General features: G+C 41.1%; 1 protein-coding gene across 1 annotated transcript; it reads right to left on the minus strand.

The window, feature by feature from the left end:
- Nucleotides 1-4,984: 4,984 nt before the first annotated feature.
- On the minus strand, nucleotides 4,985-7,333 carry LOC122053494 (two-component response regulator-like APRR2). The gene is made up of 8 exons (XM_042615549.1): nucleotides 6,913-7,333; nucleotides 6,760-6,839; nucleotides 6,625-6,691; nucleotides 6,469-6,515; nucleotides 6,315-6,392; nucleotides 5,909-6,223; nucleotides 5,438-5,842; nucleotides 4,985-5,364 (listed from the first exon to the last, which is right to left on the minus strand). Exons 1-8 carry the CDS (start codon nucleotides 7,043-7,045, stop codon nucleotides 5,167-5,169), a joined length of 1,323 nt encoding a protein of 440 aa, XP_042471483.1. The 5' UTR covers nucleotides 7,046-7,333; the 3' UTR covers nucleotides 4,985-5,166.
- Between the last annotated feature and the right edge of the window lie 9,219 nt (nucleotides 7,334-16,552).

Below are 16,552 nucleotides of genomic sequence, written 5' to 3' on the forward strand. Positions count from 1 at the left end.
AAAGAGAATTAAAATTAAAATATCTCTCTTGTAAAAGATCTACAAAAGATTAAAGAAAGAGATTAGATCTCTTTCCTTATTTGTAGATTGGAGAGTTATTTTATTTTCTCTTTAAAAATTATCCACATGTTGATAAAATTAAAATTATAGAAATTTCCTTTTATCAACGAAGAGATTTTTAAAGAGAAATTTTATTTTTTAAAATTTCCGGAAACAAATTAGGAAGTTTTAATTGTTGATTAAAACTTATCTAAATTTTTTCCTTCATTAATGTGGCCGGCCATTAGAGTTTATTTGGGAAATTTTATTTTATTTTTCTCAATTAAATCAAGTCAAGGAAATTGAGGAAATTTTATTACAATTAAATTTCCTAATTTGCCTAGGCCAAGGAATATAAAAGAAGGGGTGAGGGTGCCTTCATGAGACACAACATCTATTATTTCTCTCTCTCTTTCATTCCTTGGAGTGGCCGGCCATCCTCTTCTTCTCTCCCTCTTTGTGGTGGCCGAATCTCTCAAAGGCTTGGAGCTCTTGTGGCGGCCGGATACTACTTGGAGAAGAAGAAGAAGAGAAAGCTAGCATCTCTTGGAGCTTGGTTGGTGTTTTGTTCTTCATCCTTGGTTAAGCTATTTGTGGCCGAACCTAGCTAGGAGGAGAAGAAGGTGGTTGGTGGTTTCTCATCTCGGAAGATCGTTGCCCACACAACGCCCGAGGTTAGAAGAGGAATACGGTAGAAGATCAAGAGGTCTTTCTAAAAGGTATAACTAGTAATTTTTCTTTCCGCATCATGCTAGTTATTTTTGGAAATAATACCAAATACAAGAGGCTTACGTTCTAGTATTTCGAATATGTTTTTCGAAGTTGTGTTCTTTTGTTTTGTATTTTTCCCTTGTGATTTGATTGTTCTTTTCGGTTAACCTAAAGTTATTTTAGGAAATTAAATATTAGATTTCTATAAAAGGTTTTGTCTAGTCGGTGGTGGTTGCTCCCATATCCAAGAAGGCCGTGTGCCTCGCCACGTCAGTACTGGGAACCAATTATGGAAATTAATATTTAATGGAATTAATAACTTAAGGTGGTTTGGGTCGAACGTGTTAAGTTCCGCAGGAGACCCAAGTCTAAACCTAAAAGAACAAATAGATTAAGTTTTGGATCAAACGTGTTAAGTTCCGCAGGCGATCCAAAATTTAATTTAAAAGAACACATGGTAGCTAGGAAAAGGTTCAGACCTTTGTACAAAATTTTTGTACAGTGGAACCTCTAGGCTTTCCGAGTAGCAACCAACATTATCCACATCTCGACTTGCGTCTTGAGGTGGTATTCCATCCGGCTCTTCCAGTAGCCAAAGTCCTCGCCGGAGAAAAGAGGTAGGCGGGCTGTGCTGTAGCCTTCTTGATGGGTCATTGAGGAAGAAAATCTCGCACAAACAAAAATAAGAAGCTTTGTCCAAGAATTGGTCTTGGATTAGTAGTGTGGGATTAAAAATAAATACACGAACTTGAGTGGTGTTGCACCAGCTTTGAGCGAAAATTTCGATTGTGATGAAAACATATCAGAAGGCGACAATTATACCGATTCCAATAGACTCCGAAAAATAAAAAAATTACCACGAAAAAATTGTTTGAATGGTGGTTTCACCAATTCGAAGCGACCTTGTTCTGGTACCAATTATAGGATCGAAAGCGCTAGCGCTTGTGGCTGTTTCGTTCGTTTTGGAAAACTCAAAGTAACATACACAGCGGAAAAGAAAACACACAACGCAAACATCAAGATTTTACTTGGTTCGGAGCTTGTGACGACTCCTACTCCAAGACCCGCATATAAGAGTGCTTTCGATGGGCAAACACTAATCAATTCAGAATAAGTACAAGTATAATGATTGATTACAAGTAATAAGAAAACCTTTAAAGAATACCAACAACTCGGAAATATGAATCTTCAGCACGTTGGTTGTCTGAGCAACTTTTGAGCGTCGAGGAGGTGTTTTCTGAGCAGCTCGAAGAAGCGAAAGTCGTTCATTATGTTGTTTTGCAGCTTTTGGTTGAAGCTCCTTATATAGGCTGTTCCGAGCGCACGCCTGGACCACGTGGCTCAGTCACTTCGCGAGCGCCACGTCAGCTTCCCGATAACTTTTGGATTCTAGGCACTCGGACTGACTCCGGGCGCCGGACTGACTCCGGGCGCCCGGACCGACTCCGGGCGCCCGGACCGACTCCAAGCGCCCGAACCAACTCGGGGAGCCCGGACCAATTATGGGCGCTCGGACCCCTTCCGGGCGCCCAAACCAACTTTCTCCAGCTCTTTGTTTTCGGCAAAACAGAGTTAGTCCAAGCAAAAATAATATAATATGAAATTATGACAGCCTTTGACTGTCCGGTTCTGATTTCGGATTTCCATTCGAAAACCCTAGGTCGAACCGACGCCTATTGTTCTCTCACCGGGGAGCGCGTCCTTACCTACTCCACTTAGGAGAATTTACCTGTTGCCAGACTAGTCCTTCAAACCGACTGGACTTTTTCGCCTAGGGTTACCACCCCCTAAGACTTAGAGTTACCACCCCCTAGGGTTTTCCTTAGCCTAGGGTTATCACCCCCTAAGACCTAGGGTTATCACCCCCTAGGGTTTTCTTTCACCCAGGGTTACCACCCCCTGGGACTTAAGGTTGCCACCCCTTAGGGTTATCACCCCCTAGGGTTTTCCACCTGCCTAACCACAGCTAGGACTTTTGTCTAAGTACCCTTAAGACTTTCCTGCAATCTCATTGTAATTCCTTAGACCACAAATAACCTTAACTTTGAACCCTTTGCCATTATCAAAACTTGGTTTAATCGTCGGATGCTTCCCGCACCAACAGTTGTAACAAAGTAAAACCTCTGAGCCTCTGCTTTTTCAGTTTATTTATTATTTAATGCATGTGTTCTTTAATTAAGTTATTTATCCGAGAAAGGTTCTTTGGTTTGATTTTGTACAGGGGCTATTCAATCCCCCTTCTTGTCGGCCAATGGTCCTAACAGTGAAAACCGGGCAGAAGATCTAACCGTCAAATTCGAAAAGGCGTTGGTCATGTCAGCAGCAGATATCCGCCTGTCATGTTAGGCATGCGGCGACAGAAAGTGAGACACATGACATGCGGTCAGTGGACTGCATTTAATGACCTTAATTAAAAAGTATGGTCGCGTGCTTGACCTTAATGTGCAGAGATTTGCACAGTCTTCGAGAAATATGGATGACGACAGCCGAGACCAGGGAAAGGAAGATTTTCCAATTGTGGCAGCTCATTGTCCCGATCGGCACAGATAACAAGTCACATGGCCGAACATCCATCTGCCATAGTCAGATACTACGAAGTCGATAGGCGTTGGCTTATGCTCTAATCCAGGTAAGGGACCCAGCACAATCCGAGCGGACGATGACCGAGCACAGTCCAAGCGGATGGGGAAACTACCTAAGGCATCATTCGTCCAGTCAATCGGATTTGCAGCCTCCTTCAACTAGATTTAAGGGGGAGGCTTGTGATGCGGCGATAAAGAGGAGCAAGGTCTTCTTCTAGTTAGTCGAGCCATATCATCCCCAGCTTTTCAACTTCACGATCTCGGACAGAATCATGATACAATTGGATTACTTAAAAAAAATAATTATACTTGAGTTATATATATATATATATATATATATATATATATATTTTGCTTTCTAAAAAAATAAAGCAATAATTACTTTTTTCAAAATTAAAAAAAACCAAACCTTTATTTAAGTTTACCATCTATAATTCAGCACGCCATCTTTTATTTTTGGCAATATTTTATAAATTTACATCATTGACGATGTCCGTAGATTTAAGCCTCCCAAAATTATGACAAAATAATTTGTACATCCGAATATTTAGCCATTCATTGTTGCTCACCACCCTTTCATTTTCTACGTGTAGCATTAATGCTTAACACCTATTCTTCATTTTCCCCATTATCACCTCATATATCTTGTCATTGCTTGGCATATTTTTTAATATTGAGGAGAAGAATAAGTCCTAGGTCTCTTTTTTCTCCATAATCTTGCAATTTTTTTTCTTAACTTGTATTTTACATAAGGTAAGGGAATTATGATCCCTCATCTAATTGCCTCTTTGGAACTTTTAGGACACCTCAACTATTAATTAATGCTTTGTGGAAAGAGAAATTATTCATTATCTATTAGTGCTTTAGGAGTATAAGCTTGTATGATAGGATTCTTAAGGATAGTTTAGCTTATCATTCAATATTGAGCATTATGTTTGCAGTAGTTCATGTGATGTCTACAGAGAAAAGATTGTCTAAATCTCGAGATGAGAATTTGGGAGCATGGATCATCCATCATGCAATGAAAATATGGAGATTCATATGATAGTACTGATCAATGCATATGAATAATATATATATTCTTGTGAAAATCTTTGATGTAATTCACCTTCATACAGATCATTTTGCCACAATGCTTGCTAGTGATGACATATTGGCTCGGCGTCTAAAGAATAGAGAGCGACAACGCCGATATCGAGCAAGGAAGCGTCTTAAATCAGAGACGAGGAGCTCATTCTTCCTATGGCAGTCGCCAAGTTTGCAAAATAAAGCATCATTGATGCATCTAAACTCCTCTCATTTGTATTCTTGGCAACTTGAAGTTCCTCCGATACCATACACTCAACATATGCCGATTTTACGATCGGCGTCGCAAATGTATAGTGGTAGAAAATGGAAGAAGGATGCAAGAGAAGCGCACACATCTTATGAACATGAAAATCCAATAAAAAGGAATTGGAAATTTGATGCAAGAAACAAATTTAAAGAAGCAAGTGATGGATTTGTTTGCTGACTAACAACATTTGTACTCTTAGTTGTTGTTTGGCCACATAAATCTCTACTGAAAAGATAAAAAAAAACTTAGTGGATGTTAATTTTTTTTCTTCATCTTTTACTAATTGTACATTTAGAAGCAACAAGTTAGTAATCAAAACACTAATTAATATGTGATTTGTTCTTTTGGATCTTTTGTTTGTTGATTTATGTATGATAGCAGAAATATATGTGAATTCATGGAGGATAGAATCCAGTACAAAATCCAACGTCATGATGATCCAGCAACAGCCGCCGCCTTTTATTTACAGCGTGAGGTCGTGTGGCAGCCACAGCCCCCTCACGGCCGACGGTCAGTGAAGGGCGTCCCGGCGATCCCCACGCGGTGGAGCTCCGCCAGCACGGCGTCGGTGGAAGGCGGCTTGAGGCCTAGAGGGAGGGGGAGCCAAGGCTTACTCATGGCCTCTCTCACCGCGCGGTCGATCACCTCCTCGTTTCTTTCTCCACCAACTTCGAGACCGCTGCCCATCACGGACCTCTGCAATTCAATTTGCTCTGCTTTGAGAATTCAGCAATTTCTATTGTCAAATTAAAGAAAGATGGGAGCTCACTGGCGAAGACATGGCATACTGCACACGAACAGGACAGCCCCATGCATCAGCAACCAGAGGATATGATTTCCAGGGCCAAGTTTGGGTAGGGGGATGCCATAAGCCTCTTGTAGGAGTACCCCAAATCTGAACGCCATGGTAGCTTGGATGACCCCAAACTGGATACATCTGAGCTGAGTGTGGATGAAATGGAGAAGGATAGGCCATGATTGGATTCCGGTCTTCGTCTTTGGGCAGTACGTGTCTCTTCTGCATTCTGTACTTCTGCAAGTGACTCGCTACGTTGTGCCTCGTCAAGCCCTCCACCTGCATGAGTTGTAAAATCTTAGAAGGAATGGCCTGCTCTGCTCCAAGCTGTTCCACTGCCTGCACGAACCTCCTGTGGAGCTCTGCAGTCCAATCCACCTGCGCTATCGATTTCTGTTAGCTGTTGTTATCACTGTAACTGAACATCATCTTGTGGATCACTACCTTTATTTTCTTCCTTCTGTTTCTGGCACCATTTAGAGATGAAGAATTGGGAAGCAGTTTCTTCTTCCTTTGTCCATCCGAATCGGACTGCGAGTTGTCTGCACTATGCAAACAAGAAGAACTACAAGGCAAGGCGGAGCAGTTTGTTGTTTCCTGGAATTCTTCATCTGGCTGAAACCTCCCTCCTTGTTCCAACTGGGGAGTTGAAGGTGCCGATAGCCTGTCAGTTACTGTTGCAGCTTCATCTTCATCTTTTTCTGTGGTTTCGGGGTTGTTTTGATCTTTGATCAACTTCAAGGATTTGGCATTGAAGGCCTGTTCAGGACGACTCTAACTTAGAGAATTTATTGACTTCAATCAATGCTGTGTGAATTGTATGTCCTATATGGGATGTCAAATGATGCACCTTGTGTACTGCATGTTGCCATATGCTCCTGAGCTTGTCTTCAGAGAGTGGCTTCTGGAGAAACTCTGCAGCACCAAGCTGCAGAAATAATCAGATGAATTCAGATATCTTGTTTGATCTGAGTTATCACATGCCAAGAGTTTGATGGACTCACTGCTATGCATTTCATCATGGTGTTCAAGCACTGAACATTAGAAATAACTGCAACAGAAAAAGTTGTCAGTCATGTAAAGTTAGACTGCTCTGTAGAGATCTGAACCTATTTAAGCTGATCATGTATGAATTTCAAGGAACATGCTAAAGTACTAACCAATGGTAGGAAGGTCTTGAGCTATTTCAAGGATCTTAAAACTCCCACAATGATCACTACTTGTCACCTGCAAAAGTTAAATTTCATGAACACTAATTAACTTCACCTGAAAGGTCACTTTATCTAAGCCATTACCTCGACAATGGCAACATGGAAGTTGTCAACCTGCTTTGAAACTGCCTCCATGGCATCCTCCTCGTTATGATACAGTGAAACTAAATCACACGAATAGAATTTCTTAAAGGGCACTTCATCAATCCGATTAGCAGACACAACTTAAGGTTTTACCTTTGTAATCCATTTCCTCAAGCTTGGATTTGGTTTCTAAAGCAGAGGACTCATCTTTCTCCATGAGTAGAACCTTGAGAAGACCCTTGGGGAAATCGTTCCACGCCACAAAATTTTCAGCCGAGAGAACCATATCTAATCACTCATCATACCTCGACCCTCTCTCAAAGTTCTCCAGGATGCTGCTACTTCCATCGAAGTACCACCAAACGCAGCTGCTGTACCTTTGAAGCCCACTGCCTCTCCCTAGCAAACGCAACTGTGCTGCAGTTTTAGGAATACCGTTCCTGGTACTCCAATTTGAATAAGCAGAGGATTCCTCTTTGGAAATCAAGCAACGTCCACATCTGGCTAAGAAACAATGCGAGCATATAAAAACACTTATGTTTGTCTGCCTTTCCTTCTCTCTTATCTCAGAGAGAGACAGTGATTTATACGAACAGTCGTTGTCTGGGTTTTGAGCCACATCTTTTCTTCTTCTGCATCATAAAAGGCCAGTGCAGAATTATCCAAATTTATAAGAATTCAACCTTTTCAGATGGAATCTTGTTAAAAGCAGCAATGATACGCTCCGACCACTGTAATACGTGGGGGACATCACATAAAGCGAGGCATTATTGAGCACTTGTGTAAGATCGATCACAAGACTGCGGAGGGAAGTCAAAAAGGCCCACAAGTCTCTGCCTGCAATTACTCTTGAGATTTTCTTGGATACCAGGCTAAAAACGTATTGATGTCTTTAGTTTAAATATTATATAATTATATGGTTACTAAGTAACTATATAAGTAAAATATAATTTAATATTATTTGATTCAATATAATAAGATTTTATTTATTTTTAATATATAATTTAATTTAATATTTTATTATATTATATTCCGTTAAAAAAACAATTATACATATTAATTTTTTTTAACTTGATTATTATTTTTTAACTTTATATTTTTCTCCTTTATATATATATTTTTTATATATAACCTGTTTTAATATTTTTTTGTTTTTAGTAATTAATTTCAATATTGTTTTAGTTATATTTTTTAGTTTACATTTTTTTAGTTTACCTATTTTTTTTTACTCAACCACTTAGTTGAAGAATCAACTGATGTAAAGTTTATGTTTTTTTTTCCATTTTCATTATAAAAAATTTTAGGGATTTTTTTATTAAAAAATTTCATTAACTCTAAAACAAAAAAAAATTGAGGTAAATAGATAATCAAGATTATCAAAAATAAACTCTCACCAAACATACCCTAATAGTCTTTGATAGAGTCTATCTACGCCCACCCTTGTCAGTTATGATATAAGTATGAGGCTGCAAGATGTTGCTTTGTGTTTACTCATCCCTATCTCAATTTGATGAAATGATGACAAATTCTATGTTTCAATGAAGAAATCAAGCGGCAACGCATGTATTTTCTCTCTTCTGAAGGCAAAGTATTGCTTTTTGTGTGTTTTATTAGGGAATAATTATTACTAGTAAATACAATATTTTTTTTCTTTTCTTCATAATACCCACTGGTCGTCTTCTATAATGGATGTCGTCGACGACACCACTCATCGGCTATCTCTCACAAATACTCCTGATTCACCTTTCGCCCTTGTGGTTCTTAACGTCAATGCTCAGGCACTCCAATTACTTTGCCTAGCGCTTGTAGTTCACATCTCTTTTATTCGGATATGACTTACTAGGTTTTGTTGATGGCTCACGTCCATACCCTCTGCGCAGATAATGCCTACAGATATCACACTCCCTCAGGTGAATCTTGATCATATTCTCTGGCTCCGTTAGGATCAACTTCTCCTCAATGCTATTATAGGTTCGATATATCCTACTCTTATGCAGTTTATTTCTTCATCAACTTCATTTAGAGACGCATAATAGATGCCAAAGAGAACCTACGTTGCTCCCTCATGTGGCAAGATTATGACTCATCATCAAAATCTTGCCAGCTCTCAACAGGGTAATAGATTTATCACTGATTATACGCAGGACATCAAAAAAAAATATTGACGCTCTTGCGCTTATGAATGTCAAAGTTGACTTTGATGAGCTTTCCATTCGTGTGCTGAATGGTCTGAGCTAAGATTACTACAATATCTCACATGCTTTGCAAGTTCGTGATGTCCCTATTACCTTTAATGGGCTATTCGAGCAGTTCCTCAGCTATGAAGCCTAGTTAAAATTCTCGACACCATCTCCATCTGTGACGCCCAAGGGCGGAGCCAGGCTTTAGGATACATGGGATATAGCCCGGTGGCCCAATTAAAGTTGTGTTAATTTTTAACTTTGATTGTATTGATTTTTTTCATTCCCAAATAGAGCAAAATGAGTCTTAGCCCGGGAAACCTTTAGAGGAGATTTGCAGCCCAGGCGGGCTACAAATCCTGGCTCCGCCAGTGGTGACGCCAATGACTGCTCTTGCGGCTCCAACAGAGAATTCTCGTAACCAGTATTCAAACTATCATGGTGGTTGCCAGAAGGTTCCGTCTATGTCTCATCAGCTATGTCTGTCTACTCCTGGCTTGTTGCGCGCCCTCCTGCACATCCAGTTGTGTCCAGTCCCAATCGTTATCTTGGGCGGCTGTCAGATCTGTGGTGTCCAAGGTCACTCTTCTCGCCAGTGTGGTCATATGACTGCCTCGATGCTTCCTCTGCTTCAACCGACTCCTCAGCGTGCTTCGCGTCCTGTGTATAGTGCATTATTTGCGCATACTGCCGTTCATTTTACACCTCCGTCTGATTCTCGGGAATGAGTTGTTGACTCTGGTGCCTCTCATCATGTCACCACTGATCTCAATACTCTCTCGTTGCATGAGCCTTACTCTAAGAATGATAGCGTTGTCATCGGTGATGATTCTAAACTACCCATTACACACACTGGTTCTTTCTCTTTCTCCACTCCATCTTTCCCTTTAGTTTTCTCCAATGTTTTATTTGTGTCATCTATGTCAAAAAATTTGATTTCTATGGTTGCACTTGGTGCTACTAATCCTATTACATTTCTTTTCTTTGATTCCTATTTTCAGGTATTGGATCGTCGTACGGGAGCAACACTGGTCAACGAGATCAATAGAGATGGTGTCTATTACTAGCCAAAATTTACGTCTACGCTATCATCCCCTTCAGGCTTTTCTGTGCCTGTCTTGTCATATATTTTCTTATGGCATAGTCGTTTAGCTCATCCATCATTAGGTGTTTTACAATGTTTTTAATTATCCTTGGATCTTTCATTTCCTGCGGATACTTTGACTAATTTTTCATGCACTTCGTGTAATATTAATAAGAGCCATAAATTATCTTTTCATAAATCTAGTATTTCGTCTCATGCTCCTTTGAATATTATCTTTTCTGATGTTTGAACATCTCCTATATCATCATTTGATGGACTCAAATATTAATCTTTATTGATCATTTTATAAAGTACATATGGTGGCAATCGACCCTTTAACCCACTGCCTCTCTATCCTCCTCTCGCTTCTCTAAACCAAACATCCCATGCAAACTCGCTCTAAAAATATCATCTACAAGTCCAATTCAAAGTACCTTCTTCATACTAGCCTTCCATAACCTTGTGAACCCTCCTCTGTCACGCAGGTGCTCAAAGATTTTGAATTGGATAAAGGCCATGTACGAAGAGTATGATGCTCTTCTCCGTAATCAGACTTGGACTCTTGTCCCGCCTTCACCGGACCAAAATTTTGTAGGTAATAGGTGGGTGTTTCACATTAAGCATAATTCTGATGACTCAATTGATCGGTATAAGGCTCACCTTGTTGCCAAGGGTTTTCATCAGCGTCCTGGTGTTAACTTTAATGATACATTCAGTCCTGTTATTAATCAAGTAATAATGCACATTTTTCTTAGTCTGGCTGTGAATCAGGGGCGTTGTCTTCGCCAACTTGATATCAACAATGCATTTCTTAATAGTCATCTTGTAGAGGAGGTTTATATGCCGCAACCTTCAGGTATCCACAGTGCTAAGTTTCCAGATCACGTGTGACATTTGCATAAGACACTTTTGTTAGGATTCTTCGTACGGAGGCTAGAGAAGGGGGTGTGAATAGCCGACCCCAAATCGTCGCGTTTCTACACACTAGGGTTAGCGCAGCGGAAAATAACACGTAGAAACGAAGGGGAAAGAAGACAAACCTCAAACAAACCGATGTAACGAGGTTCGGAGATTAGGGCTCCTACTCCTCGGCGTGTCCGTAAGGTGGACGAGTCCAGTCAATCCGTCGGTGGATGAGTCCCCGGAAAATCGGCTAAAAATAACTCCTTATGGGTGGAGAAACCTCGCCACAATACTCTTGCAACAGCAATATGAATGTACAAGAAATACAAGAAAGCAGAAGACAATACAAGTGTAAAAACAATCTTGCCTTCTCGTCGACTGGAAGAAGCAACAGCTCCAAGCGCCTACAACAGCAGGTGATCCAGCCGGAAGCTCACGCGAAGCTTTGGAGAAGCTCAACAAAGCTCAAGCACAACAGCACTTTGGGACAGGAAGAAGGAAAAAAAAAGTAGTAGCACCAAAGCCTTGATCTCCTTTTATAACCTGCGAACCTGCACAGCGAAGACAGAAACCAGCGGAGAAGACGGAGCGACCCGTTGTGACTCAACGGTCGAACGTGGATCGATCAGGCTCCACCCTGATCGGTGTTCAGACCTTCTCGGACTGATGCCGACGTGGACCCAAATTTGATCCACTAAGAAGAGGCGCTCGTTGGGCACCAAAATGGTCCTGGCACCCGTACCATCTTGTCCGAGCACCCAGAAGGTCTGGGTACCCAGATCGGTCAGCTTCATGCTGATCGTCCAGCACCTTCTCCAGTCGCTGGCTTTGTCTCCAGTCGCTTGGGTAATGCTTCGGCCTTCCAGAGTTAAGCTCATCATAACCCAACTCTAGCCTTCTCCTCGTCCCTCAAAAGTGTCGTGCACATCCTTCTGGCTCTACCGGTGTACTCTTCCACAGCTTCTCATCCCTTAGATACATTGAGCCCATCAACTTGCGTGCTATTCTTCTCGTCCGCTGCGTGTTTCACTCGACTTCTTGTGATGACAAGCTCCTGCACACTTAGACACAAGAATCAAATACATAGGACCTAACGTGATTTGGTTGACCATATCAAAACCAACATAGGTACTTACACCATCAACATGCCCTCACCTCAGCTTACACCCGTCCGAGAAGCCACCTCAGTCCAATCCTCTGAGCGGACTTTATCCGCTCTTCCTTCCATCAATCTAACCCTAAAGGAAGCCATCTCATAGCTGAATGACTCCCCCACAACCTATGTACACGTATCCCCCACTCTCCCCCCTACTCCTCTCGCCAAAGCTCCACCAGCCATAGCTTCCGCCAAGTCTCCGTTTGGACTTTTTCCAAGTCTCCATACTTGACTTTTCGCGTGCCAAGCTTCCCCGCTGACTTTTCCCGAATCAGTCAACCAGGTCAACCTTGACCTAAGGTTGCACCTACAATCTCCCAAACACCTATTCTTGTCAAACATCAAGAATACAACTCTCTTCTCGTCAAACATCGTCAAACATCAAAACACAACTCGAGTCAGGTCAACTCGAGTCCGGTCAACCTTGACCTAAGGTTGCACCAACAATCTCCCCCTTTTTGATGTTTGACAAAACCCATAAACAAGTTAGGTTAACCCGATAACCTAACTTAGGTTTTCCAAAACATTCTCCCATTCTCCCCCTTGGGACATCTCTCCCCCTTTTTGACACACATCAAAAAGAGGGAATCAAGGTCAAGAGTTTCTTCCCAATGAAAGTCCCATACCTTTCATTGAAACCCTTAATTTCCCCCTTGATACTAAACTCAACACTCAACTTAGTGACAATTCCTTATCACTAATCCTCAAAAGTCTTAAGAAGTAAAAACTCCCCCTAAAAGTCAACTCCCCCTTGACAATTAGGTAAGACTCCCCCTAAATGTCAACTCCCCCTTGACCATTGCACCAACAATGTCTTGGAGAGTTTCAAACCTTTAGAAACCCGAAACTCAACTCCCAAAAACTGAAATTTCAGACACTTGCTGAAAATCAGAAATTCGGCACGCACTGATCGGTCTCCAGACCGATCAGGAACCCCTTGGATCGATTCCCAAATCGATCCTCGCTTTTTGGATCGTCACTGATCGGTCACCAGACCGATCAGGACTTCTCTGGATCGGTCCGGTGACCGATCCAGCCTCTGAAATCAGAGATTTCTGATTTTTCTCCCCGGGAGAAATTCAAAAATTCACAGAAAATTACAGAAAATTCAAAAAATCGTAAAATTTTTTGGATACATTCCTCATACCATATACTATCATGGAAAAATAGTTTTAGATGAAAATAACTTCCATTTTCAAATCTTGATACAAAGTTCAAAAACTTTTGAAATAGTTCAAAGTTTAACTCATCTTTGTATCATCTTGCTCAATGATGAATGCTATCACTAGAAAAGCTTTATCAAGGTTTTTTAAATCAATTTTAAAATGATTTTAATCCCTTTAATTTAGGACCATAATCTTAGGACTATATGTATATGACTTGTACACAAGTTTTCCCTATGATCCTCCAATCTCTTGAATTAGGCTCATCTAGGTACAAGAACTATGTACCTTGATCCTAACTCATGATCCTAATATCTCACACACATCTAAAGTGTATCAAACACATCCAAGTTAATTTTGATGTGAGATATGAGTTTAGGTCATCTTAGGCTAAGTTCTTATGCATTTGCTAAACTATACTTTGATCTCAATATCAAAATGTGTTTTTATCCTTAAATCAATTTCATTGATCATTAATGCACAAGATGATGACATGGCATATAATGATTTCATAAGTAAAAACATGTGCCAATGTTATGATGTCATGGCATAAAGTGTGAAACTTAAATAAAGCATGACATTTAAATTAACCTAAGCATTATCATGACATTTTAAATGATCATAAAATAAATATGATGTCATGACATGGTATATGGCAAACAATATATGGCAAATAGCACATAAAGGTATAGAAAATACCTAAAACTAGCCTTAGTTGCCATTTTTGATAATTTTGATCATCTTGCCATAGGTTCTATATTCCTAAGTGTAATAGATCTAAGATCATATATCAAGGATGTTTAGATCACTATGTGCCAATTAAATTAACTCTAGACAACTCCTCAAATATGATTGGCACATCCTAATCACCTTAGGAATATTTTTCAATTTCATTTTCAAGGCTTGATTGCACCTTGAAACTTCCTAAAGTGCCACCTTTTGCCATGATTAGGTTAACTACCTACTCAAGTAAGGTTGGCACACCCTAACTCATCTAGCGTGATGAAATCACGCTCCTAGGAACCCAATACCTATTTGAGCTCATTGGGTTCACTAAATATTCACTAGGGATGACTTCCCTAACAACCCTCCTAATGACCCTCTTAGGCTTTAAAGCCTTGATCATTTGGGACTCATCAAGATCAACTCTAGGGGTGACTCCCCTTGTGACCTTGGTGTTGTTCTTCCTAGCCCTAGGTTTTGTTCCATAATCGAATGGAACATTATGATAGGTGGGCTTGATCATTTGGGACTTAGGTTTGTGACCCAAACCTTTCTTGTTCTTGGGCTTTGAAATTTGACCCTTAGACCCTAGAGTTGACTTCTCTAAATTCTTTAGGGACTTTTCTAGAGTGTTAAGTCTTGACCTCAAGACTTGATTTTCTTTCTCTAAAATCTCAAGTTTTAATTTATCATTCTTTCTTGAGGTGTTCCTAGGCATATGTCTAGTTGTCTTGGGGTTTCTACCTAGGTGTTCCTTAACCTTAGAAGTGTTAATCCTAGGGTTAGCATTCCTAGTAGTATCCCTATCTAGGTTGACATGTTTAGCACCTAAGCACATGTATTGATTTCTAGTGTTAACATGCTTATCATTATTGACTAATGCAATAAAATTACTAGCATGTATCCTACTAGAATTGCACGAATGAGCCTTAAAAGATACCTTAGGGCTTGCCTTAGCTCCCCCTATCGATGTGCATCCCTTGTCCTTGTGAGGTTTCCTCCCTTTCGGACATTGGCTCCTATAGTGTCCCCGTTGCTTGCATTGAAAGCACACCACGTGCTTCTTGCCTTTGCGTGTTGGGACTCCGGCTTCCTTGACCTTTGGTGCCGGTGGAGTCTTCCTAACCTTCTTTGGACATTTGCTCTTGTAATGTCCATGTTTCCTACACTCAAAACACATTATGTGTAATTTGCTTGAAATCACAGTGTTTGAGTTACCTAGGGTTGTGGATGGAGATGAGCTTTCTTCTTCAACCCTTCCGGAGGTGGGAACTTCTTCTTCTTGTTCCGAACTTGAACAAGAGGAACTCTCCTCCTCTTCTTCCTTGGATGTTGAGTAGCCCTCAACTCCCAATTCGCTCCCTCCATGATGTGAGCTACTTGGCTCACTAGGCTCCTCTTCATGGCTTGAAGTGGAGCTCTCCTCATGGTACTTGGCCAAGTTATCCCACAACTCCTTGGCATTGTTGTATTTACCTATCTTACACAAAACATTAGTAGGTAATGAAAATTCAATTGTTTTAGTTACCTCATTGTTGATCGTGGATTGGTGGACTTGTTCCTTCGTCCACTTGTTCTTCTCTAGAGGCTCTCCTTCTTTATCCATTGGAGGAGTAAACCCTTCTTGTACACAAATCCAGTTCCACATATTAGTCCTAAGAAAATACATCATCCTTACCTTCCAATATGCGAAGTTGTCGTTGTAGAAGGGTGGAATGGTGATGTCTTCTCCGAATTGATACATCTCTAGCTTGTGCTCCCATGGGTGTGAATCCGTCGAAGAGCGGCCTCGCTCTGATACCACTTGTTAGGATTCTTCGTACGGAGGCTAGAGAGGGGGGTGTGAATAGCCGACCCCAAATCGTCGCGTTTCTACACACTAGGGTTAGCGCAGCGGAAAATAACACGTAGAAACGAAGGGGAAAGAAGACAAACCTCAAACAAACCGATGTAACGAGGTTCGGAGATTAGGGCTCCTACTCCTCGGCATGTCCGTAAGGTGGACGAGTCCAGTCAATCCGTCGGTGGATGAGTCCCCGGAAAATCGGCTAAAAATAACTCCTTATGGGTGGAGAAACCTCGCCACAATACTCTTGCAACAGCAATATGAATGTACAAGAAATACAAGAAAGCAGAAGACAATACAAGTGTAAAAACAATCTTGCCTTCTCGTCGACTGGAAGAAGCAACAGCTCCAAGCGCCTACAACAGCAGGTGATCTAGCCGGAAGCTCACGCGAAGCTTTGGAGAAGCTCAACAAAGCTCAAGCACAGCAGCACTTTGGGACAGGAAGAAGGAAAAAAAAAGTAGTAGCACCAAAGCCTTGATCTCCTTTTATAACCTGCGAACCTGCACAGCGAAGACAGAAACCAGCGGAGAAGACGGAGCGACCCGTTGTGACTCAACGGTCGAACGTGGATCGATCAGGCTCCACCCTGATCGGTCCAGGACCCTTCTGATCGGTCTGGGGACCGATCAGGCCCTAGACCGATCAGAATGCTTCACAGAAAGTTGCCCAACTTTCTGTTCGTTTCCTGATCGGTCTGTGGACCGATCAGGCCACAGCTGGATCGGTCGTGGAGAC

The sequence above is a fragment of the Zingiber officinale genome, chromosome 3A, assembly GCF_018446385.1.
Source record: "Zingiber officinale cultivar Zhangliang chromosome 3A, Zo_v1.1, whole genome shotgun sequence".
In the NCBI taxonomy this organism is placed as follows: domain Eukaryota; kingdom Viridiplantae; phylum Streptophyta; class Magnoliopsida; order Zingiberales; family Zingiberaceae; genus Zingiber; species Zingiber officinale.